Below are 13,025 nucleotides of genomic sequence, written 5' to 3'. Positions count from 1 at the left end.
CATGGGGGGGAGGTTTTACAATAGTCACCACTGGTTCCAGGGGTAGAGGTGGATTATCAGTGGGCACAGTATCATCCAAGTCCGTAGGGGTGGGTGGGATAATGTTTGTCAGGGAAGGGTTTGACAAGCCCAGTTCGTACTCGGCGTTTGCAATCTCCTTCGTAAGGGCCCCCACTGCCAAAGAAAGGTAGGTCATGATGGAATTTGAATGTCTTGGGACCTTAGCATTTTTCCCGCCTTCCTCCATAGTCTAAGCTTTCTTTCGCTTACCCATTTGTGGCTGAAGATGTTAAGGGTATGGCTCTGCCCTGCCTTCTCCTGCCCCGGACGGCCACAGACGGCCCGCCCTCTGCCCGGGCTCTGCCCGGCGCCGCCCGCGCGCGTCCCGCGAGGCGGGAGGAGAGGCTCACTCTTATGCGCCTCCGGGCGCGGGAGTGTTACGCTGCTGCGGGTGTCCCCGTGTGGGAGCAGGGGACGCTGGGTGATGTAGTCTCGACGCTCCCCCCTCTCGGCGGCCGCGGTGTAGGAGCGGCGGCGGGGGAGAGCGGATCAAGTCTGCAGAGTAGCTGTAAGTCAGGAGCAGGTAGGACTTGAACAAATGATGCCCCCAAACAGGCTGACACCCCCCTCGATATTATCATTAGTCAAGGCCATTCAGGTTATTGAGCTCCCGTGAGATAAAGATACCTCTCGTTCCCTCGTAGGTTTAATAGGTGTTCAAGGCTGTGCTGCGGCTGTTCAGCCTATACATCAATTAATCAAGAAGGATGAAAAGTATGTTTGGTTTGATTCTGTGCATGAGGCTTTTAACAAAGTGAAACAACTTGTTCTTCATGCACTAGTGTTATCACCGTTTTTGTCTGGTGTCAAGTGAACTGTTATGATGGATACCAGCCAAGTTGGATTCGGAGCAACATGAACTAAATTCTGTAATGCTAGGGTATGCACCGTTGCTTTTGCCTCTCAGTCTCTGTGCAAAGCAGAGTCTGACTACAGTATAATTGAGAAGGTGGGTTTAGCCTGTGCCTGGGCCGTGGAAAACATCAAACTTTTCTTTGGGGTTCACATTTTGATCTCTTGACAGATCAAAAACCTTTGCTGTATATGTTGAATGGCAATGGCTTCAGCAAAGCTTCTCCAAGGTTGGTGTGATTACTGTAAAAATTACAAGAATTTTACTTTACAGTTAAATATATAGCCAGAGGGAATAATTCCAGAGCAGACTGTCCAGACTACCAGTAACATGTGAGTTGGAGCCTTTATCGGAAGATGATTGTGTTATAGGTTGGGTGGAAGACATTCCTGATGATCATGACATAATTTCTCACAAACGCTGGATGGAGGCATCCACGGATGATGTTGTTATTCAAACAGTTTTTCAATACACAAAGGAAGGCTGGCCTAAGGAGAGAAATGTTGCACCCTGTCTCAGACCCTTTGTGCAAGTGGCTGCTGAATTATCCATTGTTAATGATGTTCTGTTACGGCATCATTTTTGTGTTCCTCCCACAGCCGTTAGGAAAAGTTTGATTAACGTAGCACACAAGGGTCACTTATGTATTAACGCCTCTTACAAAAATTTAAAACAGTACTATTGATGGCGGTCTATGGAAGCACAGGTAGCTAGTTTCATTAATGATTGTACTACATGGCTAGTTTCTGACAAACATTGGAGGACACACAAAACTCCACTTCACATGGTTCCTTTGCCTAATGAAGTCTGGCAAAAATGTGCCCTTGACTTTGTAGGCTCTTTTTAACTACTTCCCAGTAACGAAAGGTATATGATCGTACTTATGGATTCTTTTTTTAAATTGGTATATTTCGATTTCCCACCTGTTCCTAATACAGATGCTATGTTCACATTTTTTAACACAATTTAGGAAATTGAATTTGCTCCAAAGAACATTGAGTAGAAGTGAAGTGCGTGCCATTATCTGTGACAAATTAACATTTTCATCAATTCATTTCACATCAAGTACCTCCAGGTTGCTTTATATTCCCCTCCCTCAAAGGGTTAGGTGGAATTATTGGATTGGATATGGACATGAACAAACAGACTTCTAAACTTGGTCAGAGCAAAATTGTCATAAGGATAACTTAACAACAAAACCTTCTCAAAGTCAGGTTTGATAAAATTCATCATGCAAAGGGGGTTGATGTTAACGTTGGGTATTGGTTTTGGTAAACAAAAACTCTAAAGTTAGGAAGAAGTATTCACCATTTATACCTACTGCCCAAATTGTCAAACTTTGTAAGGGAGCCTTCTTAATTTTGGGAAAGGGTTGGTGGAGCAGAAGGAGTTTATTTAAAATATTGGCAGTCAGGAAGAATCAAGGAAATGAAATGACTCGTCATAACTCCCTTGAGGCATTAGTTACTCAGGTATCTTCTGTCACCAGGCCTTCTACTTTTTCCCATGATTTAGAAAATGTTGTGCAGGTTGCCTCTGGTGATTCATCGCAGTTGACTTCAGGCAATGTACCTCGGTCCTCATGTCTTTCGGGTGAATTTTCATTGTTGCCTTCTACAAATGTATCATCTTCATCTAAAATACTCTCTTGAAAGGTGTCACTACCTTCTCGGCTTAGGGATTTTGTTTTACATTAGTTTATTAGGTTTTGGTTTTGTTTGTTTGATGTACTATTCTGTACTTGAATTTACCTTGCATTTTTATTTCAATTGTTCGCTTCATGGTGACATGCTCCTCGTGACATGTTTCTTTTACCTTGTATTCTTTTAGTTTGTGCTTGTGGCTCCGCCAGGTTCTAGTGGCAGCATTTTCTCCTGAACTCAGCAATTGGAAGAGCACTGGCACGGTTTCTATACTTGTTACTTGAAATAAATTCTTCTATGAACATCCTTACTGGTTTAGATTTGGACTTTGTCACAAGTACTTAAAATGTGTCATTTTTCCACCATTTTCTTAAAATTGTATTTTGTTGGTTAACCTGCAATACCTCTGTGGAGAGTCATGCTTACACGGCACACAATGAGTACCCAAACAGGACCTATGGCTTCTTATGTGCTTCAAAATGCATTATATGACCCAATTAAAAAATTTCTCCTTAGGGTAGAAAACAAGCTGTCTGCAGTTCATGACACGTATTAATCCCACTGCTTTAAAAGATGACCAGTCACAGTTGCTGGATGCACAACAAGCTACGCCACATTGTCTGCATTAGCAGCCTATCCCTGTAGGCACTGGATAATAATCTTTGGAGGGAGTGGGCTAGTTCCAGTAGTGGAAGTTAGCAAAGTTCACAGGGGTGTAGTGGGCAGCAGTCTCCCTGGATCCCCTGTCGGTTTTTTGGTCACACCTACAGATCGTTTTTAGTTGTTGATTGTTGAAAGACCTATGGTGTACAGTGCTACTACTTAGAGTGTACTGCTCTGTGTCATTCATTTTTAAATGATTGGTTTGCTTTCTTGTCTCATCTGCTTACGTCTTAATTTGTGTATTCCCTTCCTCCTCTTGTGTTTATCCCTCTGCTGGAGCTTAGATTTTTTACCTATCTTTTGATTGGATGGCTTGTATCCTTCTACTGGTTACATTCATTAAACTTTTTTTTGCTTTTAGCACTCCTTGGGAGTGCAAGTGTTTTCTTGCTCTCTCCCGTGTGTGCTGCTACCCCTTTCACTTCCTGCTGCCTAGCCCTCTGGTTTGCTCTCCCTCTCTTCCCAGCACTTATTACTTCCTTCATCCCTCTTGTTTTTTTATTAACCCTCATCTCATTACTGCTGCTCATCGTTTACATGCTCATGCTTTTCAGGCCGCGCTCTGTAATAAAACACGGGCGCGAGTGAATGTTCCACACGTCTTTATTTCTTTCGCGTAAACCTTGAACTCCCGCTGTTTTCCCCTGCTCCTCCCTTTCCCTTTCCCGCCATGCCTGACACGGAAGTTACAGACGGGTCAGGCACAGCAATACGACAATGCCAACTCCATGCCCCCACATTTCTCTGTTGCTGTCCTACCTTTCCCTGGACAACTCCTGTGTAAAGGTGCACTCATTCACTTTTTATTTTATATTTATTAACCACTCCAAGATGGGCATATGCCATCTTGGAACGCTACATTAAAAATCAGAATCAAAATGGTCTCCCTAGTCGTGCACGCTTGCTTGAGTCTGCACTTTTTTTTGCAGCGTTTCACATACATCCATGATTTTGTGATCTTTGGCTCCACTAAGAAATCCCTGGTGTAAATTACATTTAACCCTTTGCATATGTCATTCACTGGATCCCCTGATTACCAGGTGTGTTTTGGCGAACTAATGTGAAAAAAATTCCTGCACATTCCAGTCGCAAATTGCGACAGTTTGTTTGATTCTGATTTTTTTTTAACCAGTCCACATTCCCTGTTCCTTCCCTCCATGACCTTTGATGCATTGATGTTAGAGATGACAGCATGAAAGTTTTGTGAAATTCCTAGAAAAAATGGCAAATTGATAAAAAATAATCAAAATGGCACTAGTAACTTGAGTCACAAACCCTTAACTGTAAAATCCCCATTGACAAATGCCAGAGTCACTCGGAGGGAGCAGTTTAGTCGTCCAATTGAGTAATTTGGGAGAGAATGTAGTTGGCTCATAGCTGCCAAGGTTTCAGATTCCCATGTGTGACATTTTAAAAATTTGAGTGAAATCAGGCAATGAAGAAGAGGGAAACTTCTAAATATCAGAAATTACAGCCATTTGAGCAACTAAAAACTCCAAGAACTTCTTGAAACTGTTGCAGAGCACCAGAAGTGGAAAGACACTAACCCTATTGCTCCCTCCTGTTACCGGACTGTACTGTAAACGAATGCATAACCATGATATTACAAAAGTTACGTTTTTCAGCAGCAGTATTTTATTAAAGTTCTGTGTACATATGCTGGGACATGCGCAGTTAAATACAAAAATACTTACTGGATGCAACAGATTGCATTTGCATAACATTCTTTTAAAGTCCGTATGTACATAATATCTAGACCAAGCACAACACCTGCCCAACTTGACATACCTAAATAAGGGAAACCACTAAGACCAGCACAAACAGTCCAGTCAGATAATTCAGTGTCAAGTATCAGAGGCTGACAGTAACCCCTTACTCACACTAACCTGTATCACCAGGGTTATGGGTACTTATATCTGAAACCAATATAACACACAGGTTGATATTTTATCATGAGCTTCCATGCAACTTGTTGTACTCCCATGTCAGTTTTTGCCTTCTTTTTCACGTTTTCAGGAGGAGAATATTTGTTACATGTTTCACCTTGAGGCCTGTTCAATTGAAACATTAATATATAAGACAATGTTCTATCAAGTGATAAACTGGGGCGGAATTTGGTTTTATTCTTGGTTACCCTTGAGAACACCCTTTCTTCATCAGCATTGCTGTGGGGAAACGTAAAGATAAGTTGGGCTACTTTAGCTAGAAGGGAAAACTTGCTTCTCTGAGTGCCAACAATAGTAAATTCTGTGTCAAGGGAGCGTCAAATGATATCCATCCTGTAGGCTACAACCTCACCAGTACCACCGTTTACTTTAATAGCAGCCCTTTCTCTTGCATTTGTTGATAGGTCCTAAAAGTCAGTGACCTGGTATTTTGCACATTCTTGCTCTAAGCAAACTAGGTCCTGCTCTGCAAACTTAGGGTAGGTTGCAAACCGTTCTACTAAGAACAGCACACTATCAAAACCGTGTTTGTGTTTCTCGAAAAAGTTCAAGACCTGTGCATGCTTAAGCACCTTGTCATTAACTGGAAGGACTTTTGAAGCATACTTTACACCTTGCTGGTGAAAGCTGCGTACTTCTTCATATAGAGCTTACTGGGTTCCTGGCTCAATGTCCCCACTTTCTAGCAAGTTTCTCAACTTTCCCCGCACAATGATGCCAACATACAGACTTCTATCTGGGATCTGCCATTCTTCTGATGTTAAATCAGGCAAACTGGCATCTGGGCTCCCCTTGAACGACTGAATGACATCTACATGAAAGACTCTACTCAAGAGCACAACAATTAATTCCATCATGGCATCGTACAGGAGGTGAATGACTGGGTCTTCCACTTGAAGCAAAAGGTTGAAATTAACAAAAGCAGGTAACACAGCCTGAAGAAATAGACAGTAGACCTCAGTCATAGGGTTCTCAAAACTGTGCACAAGTCTCCTTAGGCTGACTTTGCTATTTCTGTCACTGTCTGGTGTTGACAGGAAGTACGAACGCAGAGCACCAAACTGAAGAATCAGTGTATCCAAACATGTAGACATTCCTAACCACATCACAGAAATACATTTCTGCATCCGGCGGTGATCTGAATCAACAAATTGGCAGAATTCAGCATACACATTCTTACGTTTTGAAGAATAGTTGAACCAGAAGTAGACGTCTACAAGCAATTCCTCTATATCAAAATGTTTCAAGCTAGAACAGAAGGCAGAAGCAGCATGGGATGCAGCATTGTGAGCCATGTGGCAAGGACAGGCCATGAAATACACATTAGAAATCAAAGAGGTACTCTAGTTTTAACAGAGTTATGCCTTCCTACATTCACTGAGGCACTATCTACACCAAAGCCAATACAATTTTCCCAAGGAATGGAATGCTTTGTCATAACATTAGATACTGCAGTAAATATACCTTCCGCTGTACTTTCCTTGCTTAAACACATGTCTAGAAATTTGCTGCATACCAAACCCTGCTTTGTACAGTTATGGGTTCATTTTTTCAATCCCTTGATCATTGCTACCATCAACACACAGACTAAAAGCTGAGGATGTCATATCAGCCACTAAGTCAGGCAACAACTCTGGTGCAATGTCATCATTTAATACACAGGTTGCTTTTGTTCTCCCACAAGCATAACCCTGCGCAATTTTAGAGTCTGGGAAACATGTCCTTATGAGATGGCCCAAATGATCAGCAGCAGCAGAGGGTACATTATGCTCTGCCAAAAATCCTGTGAATTTTATTTCCGCCTCCCTGGCAAGAAGGTCTTCGCTGGAACTCTTCATTGACATGTAGCCAGAGATGGGATTCACTTTAATCTTTGTGCCTTGAAGAGATGTATGAACTCTTCCGCTAATATGGCGTTTCAGATCAAACTCTCCTTGATGTCCACATGAGACAATCTTCTCGCAAATCAAGCAGCGGAAGGAATACGGATCGGTCTTAACAGGAACAATGATCCCTGCAGTTAAAAAGAATTTCCAAAATTATGATTGTCCCCTACAAGTTTTAACATATGAGAATTTTAAAATCAAAGCACTAGTGCATACAGTGGCTAGCTGCTGCTCACAAGCACCTACTGACCACACATTACACTGGCTGCTGTAGTACAACGCAAAAAGTCTATGCTATGCATTATAACATTTGTTGAGGGCTGACTAGACACTGTTTAGGAAAGGACACCAAGCAATGAATTGAGCATACCGGGACCTCCATTCCACTGACCTAAAATAGAGAAGTCCAGTTACTCATAGTGTAGCACACATGACTGAAAAGTAAACTGCAGAAAGAGAAACTGAAATGCCCAGGATCACACAATGTGTGAGCCTTTACTAAAATGTTAGTCTCCCAATACCTGATGCACATAGTAGAAAATATACACTCTTCATATAATAAAAGGGAAACAAACATATAAAAACAGTTGGCCTTGTATTCTTCTCAAAATGGATAACACAAAACCTAGGTTGCAGCATGGTGTAGCAAAAATAACATACAAGGAAATGTATATGCCATTGTCCACACACTTTAAAGTAAATAACCTTATTGGCCTACCTTTGTATTGCTCTGCCTGCATCCAGGACAGGTCGAATTTAGTTCGATAGTACCGTTCCCCAGATTTCTTCTCGCTAGATTTCCTTTGGCTAGAAGCAGCCTTTCCCTTTTTGGAAGTCATGGCTGAAGTGCAGGGCTCACTGTCATCTGTATCAGACATTGTTCTGCCAAGACAGGGAAAGGAAAGAAACTCAAATATGCACAACCTGATTCTACATGTATAACCAATAGCGATAAAGCATGGTTTTGCCTATAAAGAATGCGGTCACAGTGAAGCTGCGGTCCAGCAGGTGCTGCCTCCCAAATGAATCTATGATGCTCCTGGCATAATTAAAAATCTAGTTTTTCATACAAGTCAGCAAGCCACCAATATGTTGAGACCTTCTTTAAATACTAAATGATGCCCTTTCGCCAATACTGTGTCTATACCTGAGGTACACAGCCAAAGACCAAATTTAAGAGTTTAGTACTCCCACTCTGCTGGTGTGTCACTGACTGTTCTGCTGTGCAGATCCTGTTCAGTGTAGTCGGTCCTACAAAGATTTCTTGGGTCACTCAATCACTGACACTGCAAAGATGGTGGACTTTGAATATCTATACAAGTACACAAACAAACAAAAATTTGAATTTACAGGTCCAGATTTATAATGAAGTTTTTAACCATACGTATATGATTCCTGATTGTACTCAATGCAGTATTATAACCCAGAATGCAATATAGCAACACAAACCAACATTTCAATATGTTGTCAGTCACCAAATTGAATTCAATCAGGCACAACTTAGATCAAGGGAGACATCACACTGGGTTAAAGTCTGAGTTATATTAAGCCTGTGCATTGTTCCCAGCTACTGCTCCTCCAATTCTCAGCTCCCACTGTGCCACAGCTCAAAGGCAAAGAGAGAAAAACACCAGTTAATATGACCACACACCAAATAACACCACAATACCAAGTTAGCTAGCCAGAGAGTATCAACATTAATTTGCACAGACACAATGTGCTTCAACTAAAGTGTTGAGCATCACTGTGATGGCAGGCTTACAATCATGGAGTACTCTCCTTGTTTTATTTATCCAACACACTGCATTATTGGGACTTGTGGTTTTTGTTGACCATTTAGGAAACAGGCAATATTAAACTTTACCAAAACCAGCCATGCTTAGGGGTAGGCAAGCAGGTACACTCAAACTATTGAAAAATCTGCGTCAACATAAGAGTACAATGTACTTCTGTAGGCCCTCCCTTCTCACACGTAAGCATTTATAGAAAAATCCTTCTGTACCTTATCAAAGAAGACGTTATACACAAGTTTCAGCATAAAAACGTTGTCTCTGCAGAGCTTTAACAAGGGCAAGTATGGGTTCTGGTTGCAATGGCAAGGTAGCCTGTAACATTATTAACCACAGCCTTAGGACAAAGTTGATGGACCAGATAGTTGCTTCTTTTCACAAGTTTGCAGGATAGCAGGCCTTAGGACACTTATAGAAACCATGTGACCTCCACCTCTTTAGCTCAGGTGCCATGCACAGAAATTCCACAAGTAAGGAAAGGATTTTTCAGTGGAAATGCAGTAAGTCACAGCTAACCTCAAAATACACAGTTCGGATACAAAAACATGCGGTTCGTGATCTTTTGTGAAAACGGTCAGTAGACAAAACACACATGTTGCTGCATGACTCCTTTATTCACCAGTTATCTGGACATTTGATCTTGCATGAAAAATCCTGGGTACACAAATTCAGCCCCAACAATAACATAATTTCAACAAAGCACCCTCAAGGGGAGTGCCAGGAGCAGCCAGGACAGAAGTTCCAAACACAAATAAACAAAACAGGCCTCATGATCTGGTTGTGAAAAGCAGAAACACAGCAAAACTCAAAATACACAGTTCTGGTAAAACATGTGGTTCATGATCTTTTGTGAAATCTGTCACTAGACAAATCACTCAGCTTGCTGCAGCATTATTCACCAGTTCTCGTGACATTTGTTATTGCATGAGAACTCATGGGTGTACAAATTCAGCCCCAACATCATTTAAACACAGCAGCACCCTCAAGGTGAGCGCCAGGACAGAACTTTCAAACACAAGTAAACAAAACAGGTTTCATGATCTGGTTGTGAAAAGCAATAACACAGCTAATCTCAAAATACACAGTTCTGAGAAAACATGTGGTTTATATTCCTTTGTGAAAACTGACACTAGATAAACCAATCTCATATTGCTGCAGCATTATTCGCCAGTTATCTTGTGATGTTTGTTGTTGCATGAAAACGTCTGGGTACACAAAGACTTCAGATCCCCCAACAGCTAAAGAAAGCACCCTCAAGTTCAGCACCAGGAGCAGCCAGGACAGAAGTTCCACAAGTAAAAAAAAACAGGTCTCATGATCTGGTTGCGAAAAGCAGCAACTCACAGCTACTATCAAAATACACAGTAGCGCTACGTGGTTCAGGTTTGCAGCAGGGATTTAACCTCTGTGCCGCCTGCGTAAAACTGCTACTAAACAAAACACCGATCTTGCAAGAAACATTCAAGTTCACACTGAATTACTTTGACATTACCTCAACAAACTTGCTTAGTGAACCAGGTAACTCACCCTGTGACAGAAGTTAGTTGCACAAATAACTTACAAGCACAAAAGAAGGGTTGTGAGAATTAATGCTATCCAGCCCTCCTCAAACAGTTTTTGGAATATGCAACAGTACTTGTGATTTTAATAAAACTGGCTTTCTGCACTTACAACATGCAGAGCGCACACTTCCAGTAGCGAACATTTAATTCACAGTTACTGTTAATTTAATAAAGAGACTTACCACTGTCTCTCAGTCAGAATCCTAATTGCTGCACCTAGGGAAGTGTGGTAAAAATATCAAAATAAGGCAGCTGCTGATGTCCTTGCCGGATCAGAGTATTTACTAACTTGTCTGCTGGTCACATCATGCTCTGTCACTTACTGGCTCAGATGGCTGCAGTCTCAGCTGTTAGTGCTGCTGCTGCTGTAGTGGCAATGCAGTTGAAGATGGCAAGACTCAGAGGCTAGTGAGTAGAGAGGAGCTGACGCTGGTACTGTGTTGCAGAAGAGACTCTCTTGGCACTGTGATGGAGAACACAGGCAAAAGCATCACCGAAAGTTCAACTCTCTCAGAGCACGTGCTCTTAGAGACACGTGTTCAGAGGAAGTTCGGTTGCCCTGACGACAGCAACGATTCTGTGGAGGGGGCAGGCCAGGCTGGGGCACCATGAGGCAGGAAACAACAGGATGGGAGAGAGGCCAGGCAGGCTGAATCGAAAGCAGAACTCGGCTAGACATCTGTGTGTGCTGCTGGTGGTGGGGGCAGGTGGGGCCTCTCATTTCCTCCCTTCTAGATGCTGCAGTTGGAGCGAGCATCATCACAGGGCCTCTCTATCATGTGGATCATGTGAGGCGCAGGCTGAATCGAAAGCAACCCGGCTGGCCACCTGTTGTTGTTGTGCTGGTGGGGGCTGCAGGTGACATCACTGGGGCTCAGCTGCCTCTCCTCCCCTTGCCTTGTAATGATCACAAGGCAGCCAGGCCACGAGTCTGAGTCATGTGGCAGGTCTCCCAGAGACTGTCCAGGCCCTAACAGGATGTGTGAGCAGAGGAGCCACTGAAGTCAACAACACAGGTCTCTGTCTGTGTGACATCAGTGTGTTGCCGGGCAGGCCGGCACAAATCAGAAACAAGCATTTGCAATGCAATAGGTCTCGCATTGACGCGAGTTTGAGCTATTGACATTGCAAATAACGGTGCCTTTTATTTTAGTTTTGTTTTTAAAAACATAAATAAAAGGCATTGTTATGTACAATGGCAATAGCTTAAACTCGCGTAACTGAGAGACCTATTGAATTGCAAATGCTTGTTTTGAATGTTTGCATGATTCAGTGCTATTGTGTGTGCTAACGTTCTTCGCCTGCCAGTGCTTCTGTGCTCGTTGATGTGACACTGTGCTTTACCACCAGTATTTGTCAGTCACACTCTCTGAAGGAGGCCAGGTGGGTGCTGCGGCTCACTCCCTCTACGGGAGGGCAGGAGAGCATGTGGGTGCTGCGGTTCACATTCTCTGCAGGAGGGCAGGTGGCTGCTGCGGCTCACTGTCTCTGCAGGAGGGCAGATGGGTGCTGCAGCTCACTCTCTGCAGGAGGGTAGGTGGCTGCTGCAGCTCATACTGCAGGACGACGGGTGGGTGCTGCGTCTCACTCTGCAGGAGGGCAGGTGGGTGCTGTGGGTCACACTCTGCAGGTGGGTGCTGCGGCTCACTCGCCCTGCAGGAGAGCAGGTGGGTGCTGCTGGTCACATTTTCTGCAGGAGGGCGATTTGGGTCACACTCTCTGCAGGTGGGTGCTGCAGCTCACTCGCCCTGCAGGAGGACAGGTGGGTGCTGCAGCTCACCCACCCTGCAGGAGGGCAGATGGGTGCTGCTACTCCCACACACTGCAGGAGGGCAGATGGGTGCTGTCAGTCGCTCTCCCTGCATGAGGGCAGGTGGGTGCTGCGGCGGGGGCACCTCCCCACCCCCTACAAGAGGCAGGTTAGGGTCTTCCACTGGGCTGCAGTTTATCACCGCCTCCCCAGCACCATCCGACCTGCGCCGGGAATCCGCCGCAGCCCTCTCTCCTCTCCGAGCCTAGGAGTGCGTCGGTTTCTGAGCAATATCAGATTTAGGTGCTAATTCTCGGCTTTTCTATAGCTGTCACTGGGTGATGTATGAGGCTTCACCCGGGGGTCGCTTGGAAAAAAATCAAACAAGAGACAACTTTTCAGTTAACAAAAGACTAGATTGAATATTATTTGTGGATCCAAATTTCACAGGTTGCAGGGGGTGGGGGAGGGACAGAAAAGTGCTGCTATCTGAGGAGGGCGCGCGCATCAGCTCATTTAACCAATTAACCGAGTAAACAGGGACGGGTTGATTGGGGGGCCAGAGGGGGAGCAGGCAGCCTGAATCTGTTCGTTGGGGGATACGGTGACCTCTGTATCGGGTGGAATATTAAAACATTGGACAGAAGACTCCTGTCAGGGAACTCACCGGAGGAAAAGGGGGGGGCTTCTACAAATTTGAAGGGGGGTCGCGGATGGATGCTTCTAGAACACAACGTAAACATAGCTGCCAAGGTTTCAAATTGCTATGTGTGACATTTTCATCTTTCATTGTAATTAGGAGTGACATTTCAACAACCATGAGTGACCCTTTCTCGTAAGCAAAATCAAGCAATTATGACGAGGAAAACATA

General features: G+C 43.8%; 2 protein-coding genes across 4 annotated transcripts in view; one reads left to right on the top strand and one right to left on the bottom strand.

The window, feature by feature from the left end:
* The window catches only part of VPS53 (VPS53 subunit of GARP complex), a 1,098,026-nt gene that overhangs the window by 779,523 nt on the left and 305,478 nt on the right, over positions 1 to 13,025 (top strand). The window lies entirely within an intron of this gene.
* LOC144822404 (uncharacterized) lies at positions 4,832 to 11,141 on the bottom strand. Of its 2 annotated transcripts, XM_078679871.1 has the most exons (4): positions 10,727 to 11,141; positions 10,586 to 10,619; positions 7,770 to 7,933; positions 4,832 to 7,179 (listed from the first exon to the last, which is right to left on the bottom strand). In XM_078679871.1, the coding sequence occupies exons 3-4, from the start codon at positions 7,927 to 7,929 to the stop codon at positions 6,701 to 6,703; spliced, it is 639 nt and encodes a 212-aa protein (XP_078535997.1). In that variant the 5' UTR covers positions 7,930 to 7,933; positions 10,586 to 10,619; positions 10,727 to 11,141; the 3' UTR covers positions 4,832 to 6,700. The 2 variants fall into 2 exon arrangements, with proteins under 2 accessions (XP_078535997.1, XP_078535996.1); XM_078679870.1 differs by lacking the exon at positions 10,586 to 10,619 and having other exon boundaries at positions 10,727 to 11,140.

This window comes from Lissotriton helveticus, chromosome 3_1 (genome assembly GCF_964261635.1).
Source record: "Lissotriton helveticus chromosome 3_1, aLisHel1.1, whole genome shotgun sequence".
Classification (NCBI taxonomy): Eukaryota; Metazoa; Chordata; class Amphibia; order Caudata; family Salamandridae; genus Lissotriton; species Lissotriton helveticus.
This window is presented reverse-complemented; position numbering and strand designations above follow the sequence as displayed.